The sequence below is a fragment of the Danio rerio genome, chromosome 7 (genome assembly GCF_052040795.2).
Source record: "Danio rerio strain M-AB ecotype USA chromosome 7, GRCz13ab, whole genome shotgun sequence".
Taxonomy (NCBI): domain Eukaryota; kingdom Metazoa; phylum Chordata; class Actinopteri; order Cypriniformes; family Danionidae; genus Danio; species Danio rerio.
In genome coordinates this window covers 58,125,372-58,144,937 of record NC_141027.1, presented here as the reverse complement: position 1 = coordinate 58,144,937, position 19,566 = coordinate 58,125,372, and the positions used below count along the sequence as shown (strand labels likewise).

The 19,566-nt window shown below is 34.8% G+C and overlaps 2 protein-coding genes across 20 annotated transcripts in view; one reads left to right on the top strand and one right to left on the bottom strand.

Moving 5' to 3' along the window:
- Nucleotides 1-19,566, top strand: part of LOC147843209 (uncharacterized) — a 527,423-nt gene that overhangs the window by 55,681 nt on the left and 452,176 nt on the right. The gene's annotated exons all lie outside the window — the stretch shown is intronic.
- The window catches only part of camk2d1 (calcium/calmodulin-dependent protein kinase (CaM kinase) II delta 1), a 157,534-nt gene that overhangs the window by 20,855 nt on the left and 117,113 nt on the right, over nucleotides 1-19,566 (bottom strand). For 6 of the 19 annotated variants that reach the window (XM_087259144.1, XM_087259148.1, XM_087259136.1 and 3 more), the window contains one exon: nucleotides 12,793-12,852. In XM_087259144.1, the coding sequence (XP_087115270.1) occupies nucleotides 12,793-12,852 (60 nt within the window). 19 annotated transcript variants of the gene reach the window in all.

Genomic DNA, 19,566 nt, shown 5'->3' with positions numbered 1-19,566 from the left:
GTTGCCATTCACTCTGCAGATCTCTTGCACATCTCCATACTGAATGTAACCCCGAACCATGATTTTTCCTTCATCAAACTTGACTAATTTCTGTGTGAATCTTGGGTCCATGTTGGTTCCAATAGGTCTTTTGCAGTATTTGTGATGATTGGTATGAAGTTCAACAGATGATTCATCTGAAAAATCTACCCTCTGACACTTTTCCAAATGATCAACTAGAAGTTATTATTTGTTGCTCTTACAACTGGAATCAACGGCAAGACTTTTGTCAGATAGTGTACCTTTATGTGTAATAAACAAAGAGTGCGGGTGTTTTGGATAGATATAGGTGAATATTACTAATGTGCTATTTAACAAACATATTGACTTGGTTTCAGTTGGTCATTGTCACAGTCTATTTCAGTTGCCTTAAAATAGCAACATGCCTTTAATGTGCATGAATATACTTTGTTTTCAGAACAGCATGCACATGAGTGCACAAACAATCCCAAATGCATTTGCTATTTAAAAAAAAAAAAAAAACATGGGGCTGGAAATGAAAATGATAACTGTGTCAGGCTGAAACTACAGTACCAAAACACCAACTGCATTTATGCATCATAGCGCCCCAAATGTTGCCTACATTTTAGACATGTTACTGTAAAAACAATTTTAAAGCATGATTTTGTTAGTTCTAAACAATAAAACTTATCAACAATAAATAAATAAAATGTAAAGGGTACCATATTTATGGAAAGTGTTTACTGCAGAACTTCAAGAATCTCATAAATTACAAACACAGCTGAATTCATTTAATTATGCCATTCAAAAATGATGAATGAAGTCATGTTCATCATCACTATTGCTCTACTCCTTAAATAAAGTAGACAACACATTCATGGGTAATACACTTGTTCAATATCTTAAAATAATTAAAGCTTGGTGAACTTTAGAAAGGAAGTAGAGTACAGCTGTTTAGAAAATTGTCAATGTACTTGTGAAATGGGAAGATGTGTCATTACTACAGTACATGCACTGTAAACGATTTCTGTTGTTTTCACGGTATTATACTGCATTTCTCAACAGTTGTTTACTGTATAAGCTGTGCACAGTGTGTTACTGTATATATTGCTGTTTTCACAGCATGATAATGTATTCTCAACATTTCCATACTGTGAACATGATTAACAGTATGCTACTGCAGATTTTACAATGAATTTGGGGGAAAAATCAGTTACTGTGCATCTAAATACAGTACTGCAAATGACCATGAAAAACTCTACACACACTTTATTTTATTATTATTATGTTTATTTTATTTTTTGACAAAGTATTTTGTGAAGAAAAATAAACTAACCAGTTTCTTCAGACTGTTCAGTGCATAAAACTGTCCCCTGGTTTTCCATTTTTGGGTGTACTGCACCTTAATTTTATAAGGTTAACATGAAAATATTAAATCATTTTTAATCAACATAACTTTGTGCTTAACCAAAACGTAAACTGGAACAAAAGTAATTGATTCATGAAACCAAAGTCAGCTTAAATGTCAGAATGACCAGCCTGCTTTAGACGGATTCATGAGGATTGGGCACCCGTCACCATGGAGGTCACATCTCCGCATTTTCAAAACAATATTTTAAAATACGCACCATCTCTATAAATAAACCACAGACTTGAGTTTAAAACAACTACATTCCCGCATGAAAAACGGTTAAAACTAAATTTCATAACAAATTCATTATAGAGCCATCTAAGACCGGGGCAAGTCTTACATGTCTAGCCGATTATAACCTCGTTTCGCCGGATACATGAGTGATGATGGACACCCTGGAGGTCAGAATCTCCGCTATCGGCAAAGCACGCTTAAAATTTACACATGATATCTATAAATAAACCACAGATTTGAGTTTGTAAGAACTACATTCTCGCATGAAACACTGTTAAAATTTCATTTCGTGACATATTAAACGCAATATTTATAATATTAGCTGGGCTTTCTCATCCGCCATTACCATTTGCTTGTTGATGTGAAATGAATTCTGGGAGAAAACAAATATTAATTCTCAAAACACTTCAAACGAATTTTATTCTTATTGTCAACGTCAGATATATGTAATAATTTCGCTGGTAAAGCGAATAAAAAACAATGTTACTATATTGTAATCAATATCACGTTTGCACTGGTTCGGTTCAGCACTCGAGCGACTCTGAATCGTATTGAACCGTTTGCTCGGGAATTATTTGATCACACGTGTTCACAAGCACATTCAGCAATATGCAATTAGTGTATAATTAGTGTATAAATGCGTGTGGCCAAGCAGTATTACGAAATAGTAATGAATCATATACAAAAAGGAATCGGTTTTAGGCGGATTCGAATCTTTACTGTTCACTAAGGAGCCGATTCATAGAACCGAACGGACACGACTCGACCTGCAGGCAACGGCTCTCCTAATTTGAAATTCACCTGTCGTCTTTCATCCAGCGAATTCATCCTCGGTAAGTGTTTTAAAGTCAAATTCTGTCAGTTGAAGGATTGTTTTGTATATATTTCTGTGTATTGAGTGTGTAAGTTAATTTAAAATAATTAACCAAGTGACATTAGTTGTAACGTTAGGTTCTTATGTTATGTCACGCTGTCCGTTAACGAAAGGTATTTTAAACAAGAAATAACAGACGCCAGGCGGTCATTGTAGTGTTTGCGAGGTATTAGATACAATGAGTTTATCTTTAGTGAGTTTTTGACCATACGCTAAGTTACCTGAAAAAACACAACTTTAACTTATTGTAACTGCATTAATGCATTCTCTATTTCAGCACAACACTGAGATGAAGGCGAAGTCACCATGAAAAGTTAAACGTTTACCGTTAAGGTAAGCTCTGGTCTTCACATAGTCATTATGACTAAGCTATCATTATGGTAAAATTTTTCAACTGTAAGTTAGTTATTTAAACTAAACTCATAATGAAATGAGTCTTAACTGTTTTATTAAATGGAGCTGAAAATTAAATGCAGTTGAATTATTTTAAGCTAAAGTTAATATTAACAAAATACATATTAATTGTCTATTTCTCAATAATGTTAATGAGCTTGATGTATAGTGTGTCATTAATTGTACATTTAATTTTTGGTGTTCAGGTGTACCTGAGGTGAGTGGACGTTCTGAGTACACAGATATAAGCCAAAGTCATTATCACTATATATATATATATATATATATATATATATATATATATATATATATATATATATATATATATATATATACACACATATATATATCCGTCCTATTCTAAGAGAAATTGATGGGGTCAGGGAATGATTTGTGTACAAATGTATTTTAACCCCATACAGATTGGTATGGTTGTACCATAGATTTAGATTAATTAATGTTAAGTCTTATTTTACTCTTATTATATTTATCTGTTTTTCAGCTACAATAATTGATGTTGAAAAACTGATGCTACCAATCACTCCTCACTTGATTATTCAAGGTAATGTTGATGTCTTCCTCATTTTGATTAGATTTTTAAATGTCAAGTTGTTCACAGATTTGTTGTGAGGAGTTTCATGTACAACCTCTTTTTCTTCTTCCAGCAGTTCCTAAGATAAAAAAAATCTGGTGTTAAAACAGCCACGGCTATGCTATTTGCCTACCAAGTGCTGAGTAAATATTAGACAAACATTTTTTTCTATAACTGTTGTCTTTGTGTTTATTAGCAATTTTACTGGGCATATGTGTTTGTTTGTTTTTCAAACAGCCTGGAAACTAAGTTTAGTTCAATATGTTATTTTATGCTATTCATTTTTGTCTTAACATGGATTGCATTAAGAAATTTGGTTTAAATATGGATGTCAATAGTTACTGGTTACTAACATTCTTAAAAATATCTGCTTTAGTGTTTAACAGAATTTCAAACTAGTTTAAAACACGTGGAGTAAATAGTAGCAAAATAGTAAACTATTCCTTGAAATATTTTATTCTGAGACTTTTATTTATATGTGTCTTGTCTTTTGTCATATTGTCCTTCTAGCCCAGATTGTGATGGACCTGGAATGCGACACCAGTTACTCTTAAGACAAGAACCGAATAAAGCACAGATGTGGAGGGATTTGCAGCCAAACTAACTGGAGGGAAGGAACCTTTAGGTAAAAGCACCTGCTTTATTTAGATCTGAAGTATTTTATTTTACATAGAGATTTATTGTTTTAATTCTAATTTAAAGCAAACAAGGTTGAGCACCCCTGGTCTAAAATCTCAAAAATGCGGTTTCCGTGATAAGGTTAAATGTAGTTCAGAAATAGATTCATTAGGATCAATGCTTAAAGTAAACATTTTCTTCTCTCTGTAGACCAAACATGTTTACTATCCCTCACATTTTAATAAATTGTTTCTGTTTTTGTTTCTTACAGTGTGGGTGAACATACTACCTGGATGTCCAACAAAGGCTGCACAAGAGCTCATTTGATGGCACATATTCTGTCCTGTCTACATCTCTGATGACCTGGAAGTGCTTCGACATCAGTGAGTAATACATATTTATATTGTCATGCATACAGGATTTCTGTAAGCTTAGCTTTAATGTTAGTTTGTAATCAGCAGTGACTGTTTTAAAAAATTAAGTATTTAAATTATTCTAAACGTTTTACTGATGCTGTGCACAGTAACGTTATGATGATTTAGTTTGAGGAAATGTCACTGGAGAGGTGTTCGTATACTAAAGTATACTTTTTTTCGCATACTTTTTTTTATCAAAAATAAATAAATAAATAGTATGAAATGACTTAATAAAATGTTTATTTGTCTCGCTGACATGCCATCACTGCTGCATATTGAAATACAGTAATGTGAATTGACAGCAGAATATTACCACAAACATTTCATGAAGTAGGCTAGACTGCTCTTTAGTTCTCTACTCAACTTTAACACATTTCCTCGTGTCGCTGAGCCTCTCTGCAGATTTTGCCAAAAATGAATGCTTAGTGATTACTTTGTTTTATGCGAACCAAATGTCAGTAACTCATCATTAGCATTATTTTAAAAAAAAATCACCCACAGCTTTCATGTTCTCTAACGCAATCTTGTCTGTAAGTTAGAAGTGGATTTATACATGTTAAAAGCCTAAAAGTATTTAATTAACATTAGTCACGTTAAATTAGATTATTTTATTTATTTAATTTTAAATATGTAGCCTTTTAAAGTCAGAATGAACTGTGTTCACCCCTCTTAAATCCGTGGAAGCACTAGTAGTGTGATCATGGAATCAGATATTCAAGCTATACAGAGTCGGACATTAAGTTAAGATGAGACTTTATTTTTTACACACCTGTGTGGACACCTGACTAGCGATCTTCAAAAACAATGCCCGCTGATCTTTTCCCCATTAACGTTAGTGTAATTGTGAATTGACAACAAACTGTATTTCACCAACAAAAACAATTAAAAAACTGTTTTATATAACTGATATATATATTTATCAAACTATATATATATATATATATATATATATATATATATATATATATATATATATATATATATATATATATTTAAACAGCAGTGCAGTGTTTCGTTTCTGAATGAATTAAATGGTTTGAGGGATGATTAGTTTTTACTTCAGTGATTGATTTTGCTTGTCATTTTTGCAGGATCATCATCATGCTGCTGCCCTTTTTCACTGTCCCTTTCCACATCATTTGGCCTTCATCATTTCCTGTCTTGTAGCAGTATTCTCACCTTTTTTAAAATTGTAATAATTTTTGATGCATTAATTGTTGACTGGTTTTAATGATCAATTGTTTATTAGTGTTCTGTTGCTCTGTTATATTGAATTATTGCTACTGTTTTAGCATGGTTTACACAATAAACCTTTATTGTGAAGTTAAAGTTTCAGTTTCTTTATTTTTCTTGTACGTCTTGAACAGTTAAAATAACACTTGTGCAATTTTTGAACATTTTTACCCATTATAAAGTAGCACTATTAAATAAAATAAAATAACATTTAATAACTGTAAAATACTATACAGTAATAATGAAAGTAACATTAAAATACCGTAGTTCTTCATGGTAAAAATGTACAATAAAATACTGTTTTCAGTTTTGCAGTATGTGCACCACTACTGTAATTAGTGTTACAGTAAAAATCAACAACGGTAAAATGATGTATTACTTTTTACAGTAAATGTAATACTAATGTAATTAGTATTACAGTAATGTTACTGTTTTATGAAATACAGCAGCTACTGGATAATTGTTGCCAGTAACTTACTGTTAATTTAACAAGAAATCGTTTACAGTGTGTTCACTAGAACAGCAGTACACGCATGTAGTAAAGCAAACCAATTTTCCAAAACATTCAGTCAAAGGTAGCTTCATTCGGATGATTTTTTGTTTGATTGTGTGTGTGTATAAGTAATAAATAAAATAGTGCAGATGCATAAATAAAGAAGTGCACGTCTTTAAGTCTCTACTCTCACAGAAAGGTCTATTTACTTTCATACAAAATAGATATGCATTAAAATGTCTGTCTAAACAGGGGTCAGTTTGTTTGTAATAATTAATTTCCAACTTATATAGTTCATCGGTGAATGCAGTGCTTAGCATATATAAGTACACCCCTCACAAATTAATCTTTTAAATTCATATTTTAATAAGTAGCTATACAATATCTTATTTGTGCATATACATTAGATTAGTCAGTATTGAAGCCAAATCTGGAGCTCATTCATTCATTCATTTTCTTGTCGGCTTAGTTCCTTTATTAATCCAGGGTCGCCACAGCGGAATGAACCACCAACTTATCCAGCAAGTTTTTACGCAGCAAATGCCCTACCTGCTGCAACTCATCTCTGGGAAACATCCATACACACACTCATACACTACGGACAATTTAGCCTACCCAATTCACCTGTACCGCATGTCTTTGGACTGTGGGGGAAACCGGAGCATCCGGAGAAAACCCACGCGAATGCAGGGAGAACATACAAACTCCACACAGAAACGCCAACTGAGCCGAGGTTCGAGCCAGCGACCTTCTTGCTGTGAGGCGACAGCACTACCTACTGCACCACTGCTTCGCCCCAAATCTGGAGCTCATCTAACAAAATAAAAGTCCAAAAACTAGTACACCCAAATTTATATGTTCTAGAAAAATAAAAAATACAAATGTTAAAAAAAGAGGAGAAATCCAGAGAAGAAAAAAATGGAAGAAATTTTGTTGGTTGTAATTTATTTAGCAATATTTTGCTTGAATTTAATTGCATTATCTTTTAATTTCTAAATATGTTTGTTGTCTAAAATATTATTTTGATAAATAAATCTGTTTAACAAATCTGTTTTATTTAAATGCAGCAAAATACATTGCCTATTCACTGAGAAATGGATAAAAATATTCAATTTCAAAATGGGGTGTGCTCTATTATGCTGAGCACTGCACATACTGTACCTGTATTTTGAATTGCTGTTTACATCAGACTGTGTTATGTTTCATTATTATTATTATTATAAATAATAATAAAAATGTTTTTTTTTTTAATATTGTTAAAAATGTTATAAATATGAGCATTCATAACACCTTCACTAATGTCTTTTTTTAATTTTAAAAAATATGGTTCATGTATGCACAAGGAAAGAATCTTTAAAATACAAATTTGAGTACCAGCCAGTTTTAAAAGCAAAGACCCACCATAAATACATTACTTTATGCGGCAAGTTGTGACCAGATAATTATTAACAAGCACAAAAAACCTTACTGTACACCATTAGAAACAGATGATCATAAATCTGGTCTTTATGAACTGCACATATATTAATTATATAAAAAAACAGCTGTAAAATAGAACAGGGTTTTTTATTCAGTACACACAAACACATGCACATGCAAGCAGACACTAAATACACACTGCGATTTAACGATTTAATGCATGTCACCAATGTCAGATTTCAACATTTTAAGCACCTCTTGTTAAATAATTAAAAGCTTTAAATATAAAAACAGTTCTATATAAGAATTCATAGACAGTATGTGTTTTCATACATATTTTGCACTTGCTCCATGTGTCACTTGGTTAAAAGTAATTATTTTGTTATTTTCTTTTCAAGTTTCTATTACTTGCAAGTATGAAACTTGAATTTAAACTCACTGACACTTTATTAGGTACACCTGACTAGTACCAGGTTGGACCCTCTTTTGCCTTCAGAATTGCTTTAATCCTTCATGGCATAGTTTCAACAAGGTACAGGAAATATTCCTTAGAGATTTTGGTCCATATTGACATGATAGCATCACACAGTTGCTGCAGATTTATTGGCTGCACATTGATGATTCAAAAGGTGCTCTATTGGATTGAGAGCTGGTGATTGTGGAGGCCATTTGAGTAGTGAACTCATTGTCATGTTCAAGAAACCAGTCTAAGATGATTCACGCTTTATGACATGGCGCATTATCCTGCTGGAAATAGCCATCAGAAGATGGGTACATTGTGGTCATAAAGGGATGGACATGTCAACAACAATATACTCAGGTAGGCTGTGGCATTGACACAATGCTCAGGTGGTACCAGAGGTGGGACCAAGTCCTTGTTTGGCAAGTCACAAGTAAGTCTCAATTCATTGCCCTCAAGTCCCGAGTCAAGTCCCGAGTCAAGACAGGCAAGTCCCGAGTCAAGTCCCGAGTCAAAGGCAACAAGTCTCAAGTCAAGTCCAAAGTCCTGCAGTTTGATTTTCGAGTCTTTTTAACAGAAAAATAAAATATATACAGATTAGGTATGGTTGTAAGATCTGTATTAATTAAACAAACCTTTTTTATGAAAGAACATTGCTCAGATATATAAAAATACAAATGCAATTTTCTGAAAAAGTACTGAACAGTGCTGCGTCTCGTCTTCACAGCATAATGCACAAGAACGAGTTCCACCAAAAAAAGACTCCATTTTGCCTCACATCACACAGAAATTGCAGGTCTACTGCTGTCTAATTCATTAAGTTTAGTTGTGCTTTGTTATGTCTTCGGTGATCAACTTGTGATTAACCAAAATTACATAACCTCAATGTGGTAGCAGTAGACCAACTCCTGTATATGCTGCAAAGTTAAATTGAGTGAAATTCAATTGTCAATTGAATCTCGTGTGTGCTAAAGAGATGGAGTTGCAAATCCGTCTAGCAGCAATGTAAAATGGTAGCACATATTGTTAATGAAGTTGGCTACTTCATACAAACAATAACGTTGTTTTCTTCACATAGCGTTGAAGAGCTTTGCTCTCTACCTTGTGTGATGCTCGTGCACGGATTTCCTCTGTTTGTGGACAAAACTGATTGCGACTTCTCAAATATACGCTGCTCACGCGCAAATTTTCTCTTGCTCTCAAATATGCACTGCTCACACACAAATTTTCTTGAGCGCTCTCAGAGATTATATGCAGACTCACAATTTGTGTCGTGTTCCCTCTTCCTTTCATGCTTTTTGATATGATTCATATTGCTGCACTGTTTAATAACAATACCCAAAATACTAAAATAGACTTACATATTAAATGTTTAATCTAATTAACCATAACATTTTTGGTTGTTTTATATGATGAGATATTTTCAGTTTCAAACACTTAAAGACAGAGAATAGACCAGTGGTGCCCCCCTGAAAATTTGCTTAGGGGTGGCCAGAAGAGGCCAGCTACGTCAGTGGCACCAATCAATCCACAATAATTTAGTGGCTGCTATTTATTTATTGAAATATTGCATTGTATTGCATTTATGTAAGTAGATTTAAATAAATAATGTCAACAGCAAAATCATATCGGGGTGGCTAGAGTTTACACAGGGGAAACACCCCTTGTAAAGGGGTTTACACCACTATAAGGCACCCCTGGAATAGATGTTGGATGTAAAGAATACATTTTATTTTAAAAGCATTTAAACAAAAACTAATGCAAGCAGAAATGTAACTGTGATAAAATAAGGAAACACTTGATAAGGTATTATAGCCTACTGTATTATTCACTCTTCAAATAAATCTCACTATCAATCTCATTTTATCATGGCAGCTAAAATAAAGTAAACTAGTGTCTGCTGGCTTCCACTTTGCTGATGAGATTGTGGAGGACATTTTCCATGTCATCCTCTTCATTTTGAGGAAAGCTGTTCCACAGGGCCCCTAAACACGTATATTGGCATGTACTGTGTTTTGAACAGTAGCCTACTACAGTAAAGAACTTCAATTGATCAGTTGTGGTAATACTATAGTTGCTATGGTAACACAAGTGTAATATAAACAAATTACCCAGTGCTGTATTATTTTACAATATAGGGTATTTTATACTACAAATCACTACACTTTACTGTAGTAAAACTACACCTTGTATTTTATCTGTTCACTATTGTTAATACTACTATAATAAGTATAATACAAGTATACAACAAGTATAATACTCAAAAACACTAGAATTTATTAAAGAATTTACCTTAACCTTTTAGTTTTTTGTGTATTGTAAATAAATAGTAAAGCAAGAAAGAAACCATATCAACATTCTTGGAATAACCCTTCGCTAAGCCTCGCCCTCCTTAGTTACTGTTGCTACGCCTGTCAAGCTTTCATGCCTGGCACATCTCTTACAGTGTGTATGCGCCGGTGTCAGACATTCCCAAGGATTTATTAGTCATTTTTGACAAACAGGTGAGATATCTGAGAAAGCCAGACAAAAGAGGACTGCAGTATACATTACAGGGGTATATTCACAACATAATAGCTACTGATTAGAGAATAATTTTATCAAAATTGAAGCAAGGTTAGCCTAGCCACCTCATACGCTGAACATTCAACAGCATAGTTCATGCACAGCAGGAGAGGTGAAATTATAAAATAATCTAATAACCTAAGAAACTGATAGATTTGTGCCGAATATTAGCATCATTGACCCATAACAGTGTACAGTACCTATTACTGTCAGCATGTTTGTGTGCTCTTTATCCAGTTTTTATTCAAATTTGCAGTTAAGTGGAAGAAAAAAAATTGAAATGCAAATCAAAGTATAAATAACAGAAGTGAACAAATAGATATTTCCTACCAGCAAATATTAGTGTATGTATTTATATGCGTTACAATGGCGAGGGTTTAAACTAAGCAGTGCTCATAATATCGAGTGGAAAAAAAGAAAAAGACCGCTGGTAAACATAACCTGCTTTTTTTTTTTTTTTTTTTATAAGAACACAGTTTAGATCTGTTTAGGATAAGAGGAGTGTGAGTTATTGCCACCTATCACTGAATGTGAATATCGAAAACAAAATCAACTTAGCTGTTAACTCCTTTACCGCCCCTCACACAGCTTGATCCACGCTGGCATTTCTCCTCTTGGGCTTTAGGTTTTGAAAAGGGAAAAATCCCACCACCCAGTCCAAACTTTTAGGATAGCGGGATAGAAGATTTGCACAATCCAATAATTGCGCAACGATTTGGCTTGTTTCCCTTGCTCGAAAGCTTGACAGAGCCCCTGTCCGTAGCCACGATTGGTAAGCCGCGATTGGTGGGTGGCGGTTTTTGGGCGTGGCTTAGCGAAGGGTCAGTTTAAAAGGAGGATCCCGTGAGAGCAAAAGCACTAAAGGTATGAGACGCCATCGTAAACAAAAGTCAAGCGAACGCAAAGAGACTGAAAGCACGAGAGAGAGAGAGAGAGAGAGAGACAGAGTATTGGCACGCGAGTATTGGCTCGATCTCAAATTCAAATTCTCTCTGCGTTCGCTTGACTTTTGTCCACTCCGGCGCCTCATAGTAGTCACGTTGGATACTGTCGAATCAAAACAATCTACCGTGCTTTGATTGGATGTCATGCCGAAAGCGCGCATGCTGTCACACACACACACGCGCGCATGCTGTCACACACACACACACACACACACACGCACAAATAAATGGGGAGAGAGAGAGAGCGGTCCATATCAACATACTTTTTATCTTTGGGCTTTTCATGGGAAGCAGCAAGTCTTTACAAGTCGATAAGGGCAAGTCCTAGTCAAAGTCCGAGTCATTTATGTTCAAGTCCAAGTCGAGTTGCAAGTCTTTTTATATTTTGTCAAGTCGAGTCTAAAGTCATCAAATTCATGACTCGAGTCTGACTCGAGTCCAAGTCACATGACTCGAGTCCACACCTCTGGGTGGTACTAATGGGTCCAAAATGTGCCAAGAAAATATTCCCCACACCATTAAACACCACCACCAGCCTGAACCATTAATACAAGGCAGGATAGACCCATGCTTTCATGTTGTTGACGTGTGTTGTAAATTGATATTTTCTCTTTTCGGACCATTCTCTGTAAACCATATAGATGGTTGTGCGTGAAAATCTCAGTAGATCAGCAGTTTATGAAATACTCAGACCAGCCCGTCTGGCACTAACAACCATGCAAAAAGTCACCTAAATCACCTTTCTTCCCCATTCTGATGCTCGGTTTGATCTGCAACACATCATCTTGACCTTGTCTACATACCCTAATGAGTTGCTGCCATGTAAGTGGCTAATAAGAAATTTGTGTTAACAATTAGTTGTACCTAATAAAATGGCCAGTAAGTGTAGTTTTAAGTAAATAAGATATATAAATGAAACAAAATATGACTGGAGAACAGTAAATAGTCAAACTTTTTGGAGGCACTGTTAAATATTTGACTTCATTAATTCATTGCAAAGATATAATGTAGGTGTATATTAATTAGTTGCTGAATTGGATTAAAAGAGAAAGAAAAGGCTATTAAACAGAACAACAATGAAATATGAGAAATGTTAAGATAATGGTTAAAAAAAGACAAACAGTCATAGAGACAAAGTACCAGAGCAGGAGAGGGGGCAGTATCTTTAGGGCTGGTGACTACGTTGGTTTTGTTGTTGATCTATAGTTGGGAGGGGAAGAGGCAGACAAGCAAAGCTTTAGAGCAGCAAAGCAAGAGGACAAGTCAAATTCCACTCATCTAAAAATGAGGGACACTGTCACTCATTTTACACAGCTTACATTTCCTGGACGCTGTAGCAATAGGTAATAATTAACCATTGCTCAGCTATAGCCAAATGGACTGTCAGATAATCAGATTTTCCATTGGAAACTGTGTTTTGTGTAAAATGACATTTTACACAATGCACATGCTTCTGTCTGAATTGTGCTGGAGACTTCACAAAAAGCCATAAATGTCTATCAGGCACAAACGTAAGACTCTTGAGAACAAAAAAAGAAAAAGGAAAATAGCCTAAAGCTTTCAAAATGCTCTTATTTTAGGCGAATTTATTTCTAACTGAATATGTTTGTTTGCATGTATTTTCTTATTTGTTAAATTGCTAATGTATTTGATCATAGTAAGAGAAAACAGCCTATAATTGTATGTTCTCCATGGAAACTGCAGTCAAGCTGATTTGAAGGTAGCTTTGAATACATTTCAGCTTTAGTAATAATCATGTCGCTGCTTGACATTCATTATTGTTGAGCCAATTAATATTACCCCTATTTTGCTTTTGGGTTTGATGAGGACTAAGGACATCAAAAAACTGATGTTGTGAATCTAACTAAGCAGCAAGCATAATGCTAAGCAGAGAAGACCACCTTTTTCTCTTCTCTTTCTGAACGGTAATAAAAAACAAAAGAGTATCCTACACTTTTTCTTTTTCTTTTAACCTTTTTCAAAACTTAAAACCTGTTTATACATTCAATACATATAATGTATTTCATACATTAAATAATACAATATCACATTAATATTTTTGATTTTATTTCATAGCAAAATATTTAAATATTGTGTAAAAAAAAGCCAGCTTTACGTGTATTCATACACTTTTTTAACAAAAAACTAAAAAATGTTTTAATGTTAAACTAAAAAAAACTATGTTAAACTGAAAAAAACTATAATAAACTAAATCTACGCACAAGTCTGTCCAGGTCAGTGTCCTCAGCCGTAAATATATGGAGAACTTTTAAACAAATGGTGTTGTAAATAAAATATTCACACCAATATGATAAACAGAGTTTATTAAAATTACCTTTTAAAATAAAAAGTTTATAGTTTTATTGAGATGGACTGTTGGTGATAGTATGGGTTTTGACCAGATTGGGTAGCAATACACGAACAAAGACAATTAAGACCTGTTTAAAAAAGATTTAAGACCTACAAAACAATATTTCAGTGAATTTAATTTGGATTTTGAGATTTAAGACATTTTAAGACCCCACAGAAACCCTGTTTAAATGAAAGACTTTTTTGGTGATGACAGCTAAAAGATACCTCATATGGGGAATGAAGTCACATAAATTGCCCATGTAAGATTTTCCAGAGACTTCAACATGCAGAGTGTCTAAATCTTGATGGTTGTGTTGGTCTCGTCCATCACATCTGATCTTTATTTTGTATTTTCTATTGGATTCAAGTCAGGTGATGGGTTGGGACCATTGTATAGCCTGAATTTTTTTCTCTGAAAGCATTTGAGAATTTTCTTGGATCATTGTCATGCTGAAATGTCCACCCTGGTTTCATCATCATTATCCTGCTAATGTGGATGTTGGACTGAAGCAGCTAATGTTAATTTACAATGATGAAGGGTAGAAGGTTGCTGAAGAACTGCTGAGAGATTTTAGCTGATTTCTGGCCTTTCACTGCCTTTTTACACTGTGTCATTTTCACATAACTTAATTTGTAAAGCAACTAGTTTTGTTTTCTTTGCATATATGGATTTCTTTGGTTGTTACCAACATCTGGAGAAAATTTCAAGTCAATTGCAATTTTAGAAATATGTTTACTGAGAAAAATGGTGATGTGTCCAATACTTATTTCCCTTATAATTAAACAACTGGTGGAAAGGTTTTCAGTCTACGGTATTTAGTCTAAACACTAAATTCTTGCAGAGAACAAAACTAACAACAAGAGAATCATATGTAAAATTATATTTTTATAACCAGCACACCTCACCATTACAACTTTTGCAGTTAGGTTTTCTTTTCTGCAGTTAAATAGAGTAAAACATGAAAAATAGAACCTTGTTAACACTAAACTACCAAATAATAAATACATTTCTCATTAGAGCAAAATAAAATGATAATAGCAATCATAGTCTTCTTATCTTCTTTCTCTCACTTGTTACATAATAACCTTATTTATAAAGAGTGAGAGCAGGATGTATCCTTGTTATTGTTTCTTGGTTGTCACTTGTTGATGCTGTATGTTACACAGTATGTTTCATGGTTCATGTTATCCTGCTATTCCTGCTCTGGTTCTCTGATCTGCTCTGGTTTCAGTTGATTTTGTTAAATCTCACATCTGCTTAACATCTCATTCTTCCCTTGCCCCTACATATTTTACTGGCCCAGCCTTTGATATATGTGACTTAAAACAAGAACAATTTACGTAATATTTGTATAATTAGGTATCAGCAAGAATTATATGGACGTTATTATTGAGCCAGTGCAGTGAATATCATCAGCTGTTTACTGTTTTAGACACAACATAGACACATGCTCACACAGAGCCATTGTGGCCACATGCATTTGTATTTTAAAAAAAACAAAAGAATCTTTTAAACATCAGCGTCTCAAAGGCCAAACAAGTTTAGGCAGGTCTTTGTATGTCTGGCAAGACTCTAGCTTCTGTTACAAAAAAGGCTTTACTTGACCAGGAGCAAAGTCCATGAACCACAGGCTCACCATTAAGCTGTGTTTAGAATTCAGAAAACGCATTAAAGCCTACGATGTAAAAAAAATCATTGTGCTAATTAATAATGACAGAATATTTTGTGGTATGTTTTCTGGTTTAAATGTGTGGACATAACTTATAAATCAACGTTTTACTTGGCTGAACTTATTATACTTAAAAAAGTCAGCTGAACTCATTTATATAAACTAAAGTTTATGAGCTTTTAATAGTACAAATATGTGCAAATTTATTTTATTAATACTTTAACTTAAATTTATATTTGTTTACTTTTGGATAATAACAGAGGATGAATGTCTTTCTACAGGTTTAGAATTTAATTGTGCTGGTAGTAAAAGGCTTAAGCGGGTTGACAAAATTTGGACAGGTTTGGGATCAGTTTAGATGTTTTGAATGTTCATTTTATGTTAAATATTTAACAAAAAGCAAGCGTGTAGGTTTTAGGTGCTTTTTTGTACATTTGGGAGGGTTTTGGAGAATTTGGAATGTTAAAGTTTATCTGGCAACACTGACCATCATTTTCTCATTGTATTGTTGTGTATGTTTGTCTTCTGTTGGTTTCTCTCAGATGTCTGCTTCGATTGGTAAAAATGTAATTGTCAGACTTTGAAAAACAGTATTTAATATAAAAAAAACATGGTCCATTAGTGGAATCATTGGTTGCCCTGATTAATTTAAGGTAAGTAATGTGGTATGGTGGACCAGTGGTTAGCACTATTGCCTCATAACAAGAAGGTCACTGGTTTGACTCAGTAGTTTCCTTCAGGTGCTCTAGTTTCCCTCACAGTTTAAAGCCATGTGGTATAAGTGAATTTAAAAACAAAACTGGTCGCAGTGTAAGAGAGAGTTAACTTCAATTTTTAAGTTCACTAAACTTACATGTTTATAACTAGTTTTTGGCACCGATTAACACAGATTACACATTTTGAAAGATACAACCCATGTGTGAGATGACAGGAGTTTGGAGAGAGAGAGCAGTGAACTAGAGCATGAGATATAAAGCCATGGCCACTCAGTGACTTTTGACCTCAAGAACAGGATAGTCCAATGAGAGTCCAATCTGTCTGTATGTTCCATATGGAGGTGACCTAACCTTCATAAAAGCTTTATGAAGCCATGACCCAAAAGAGCAGTAATGCGTGCTTATGCACCTGCTCACCCATTAAACATGCTAAGCAAACATGTATGTGCAGCCGCCGACAATCAGGAGTAAGCTTCAATGCATTTTCATGTTTTTTTTATTTTGTTGTATGGGTGTGCATGCAAGAAATGGAATGATTGAGGTAAGTGAAGTAAACATAAGTGTTTCAAAAGTTAAACTGAAAGTAAAATGAATGTAAGGGTGTGTTCAGGCTTGGGAGCCTTGGTTCAATTAAGACAAACTCTATCAGTGCATTTAAGGGTGCTTTCACACCAGCACTTTTAGTCCACACACAGGTTCTTTTGACATCAGAGTAGGGTACCTTTAGCTAGTGTGAATGTGTCTCTTGAACCACTTGAACTCGGGTGTGCACCCGTGAACTGTACCTGTGCACCTGTGAACTGTCTGCCTGAAAGAGGTGGTCTGGGGTACTGTACACTCAATCTCTGGACTGGTTCACCTCTGGTATAAATGCACCAAATAATGGAAGTAAACTGCCAATGGTAAAACTAGCTATCGTTTTCATAACATTCATTTGTGTGTGTGTGTGTGTGTGTGTGTGTCTTGTACATTGGTGACAAGTGGGACTGAGGCAGGGCAAACACAGTGTTAATGTTGCTTGTCTCCTCCAAAAACAGCTACTGCAGACATCACATGATATTCTGAACGTTTTGAAGATTTTCGCGGCAAGTCGCTTTCTGTATGTCCAATATCAAAAGATTCAGTAAAAGCAGAATGCCCGCAATGTCCGCGTATGTCTTTCCATTTTGCTGCTTTGCTTTCGTGACCATCACCTAACAACAGCCGTAAACAAAACAGCAGCTCGATGACGCAAGCATACCGGGGTTCAGAAGAGAAAAGAGATTCAACACAAACCAACCAAGAAGGTGGCAAGGTGGGACAATCAAACTTGGGTACGGTCCAGGCAATTGAACCAAGTGTGAAAGCACCCTAAATCACTCAGAGTCAACTCTGCTATCCAAACCCTGGTAGCCAAACAACAAGTGCATCAAGTTCCTGAAAACACTGATGCAGTTTGACTGAAACATGAACACATCTATCACATGTTCAAACACATCTAAACAAACCAAAAACAAGACATGATGTCACAACATACTACCAAATAAGACAGAATGCTCTAGCACACACTAACTGACAAAAGTCTGGCAGAAATCCCAGAGTTCATCAAGATTTTTTAGATTCATCAATACCTCTCCCATCTTACCCCAGGCATGCTCAATAATGTTCATGTTTAGTGACTGGACTGGCCAACCCTGCCACACCTTGACCTTCTTTGCTTTCAGGAACTTTAATGTGGAGGCTGAAGTATGAGAAGGAGCGCTATCCTGCTGAAGAATTTGCTTTCTCCTGTGGTTTGTGATGTAATGGGCAGCACAAATGTCATGATAACTCTGGCTGTTGATGTTGCCATCCAGTCTGCTGATCTCTCCCACGCCAACATACTGAACATACAACATACCCTCAGAGATGTATAGTAACGAAGTAAAACTACTTCACTACTGTACTTAAGTACTAAAAGGCAGTATCTGTACTTTACTGGAGTATTATTTTTTTCTCCTACTTCCACTTTTACTTAAGTACATATTTTACATGAGTTTAATACTTTTACTCCGATAGATTTTTTATGTACTGCATCGTTACTCGTTACTAGGGGTGTCAAAATGATTGATATCAGTTCAGTAATAGGTCATACCCGGTTATTACGTGATGACGTCATTTATCTCCTATGCGCGATGTCGCAATACTATGGCGGAGGACGGAGGCGCGAGGGCGAGGCGGCACAGCATATCAGCCGCTAGTTTACTATTAGGGAGACATATTGTAAAACTTCACCTCTGCCTATCTCTCGCTCTCTCACTTTGGACATTTGACCCGCTGGCCAGTTTGTAAGGTAACTTTTCCTCTCTTAGCTGTTAAAGTTGCGGATCCAGACATGAGCGTGCCAAGTTTTCTCCACTGTGTCTATTACCTGTGATTATCACGTATTCTTCCCGCCATGGGTGAACAGCGCTTACATTTCTAAAGCCCTTTCTGTTGAGGACAATAACCAATCATAGACCCGCCTGTCAGCTCTCAAAAAGCAGGCGGGATAATATTGACATGAGTTTATTAGCTGTAAATGCTTGTGCTGTCTTCTGTGCATGAGTTTTGTTTGATACATCCAGAAAGAGTGTTTTCTTTGAGCAGGTCAAATTAAGGGCACAGTTCGTATATCTGACTGCTGTATTAAAGGACAAAATTTATTACAAAAACCCCTTTAACTGTCACACCAAGACAAAAGCAATAGATTTTTTTTGGTTGCATTTCTTAACTCCTAATGTCGCTATTTAACACAATCAGTGCATTTTATTTCAACACATCACATTATTTCTAAAATATCAGCCTCTACCAAATGGTTGAGATGTTGGTTTATGGTAAAAGTACCAGAATTAATAAATATACTACAGAAAATATGAACTGTAAGACCAATTTCATTAAAAACATAATAAAAATAAATAAAAATTATTACTAAATTATAGCCATAAGCCACAAAATATTTAAGATTTTCATTTAACACAGTACTATACACATTTTCCTGTTTTTTTACAATAAAATCAAAATCAAGTGAATTTGTGAAGCAGGATTTAGTTTGCTTGTTTAGTTTAAAGCTTTTTATTTTAAAGCAATCAAACTTCAAAACTCCCAAAGTGTGAGTGTGTCATTGTGTGTGTGTGAGAGTGAATAATGTGTAAGAGAAAACAACAGTGTGATTGTAC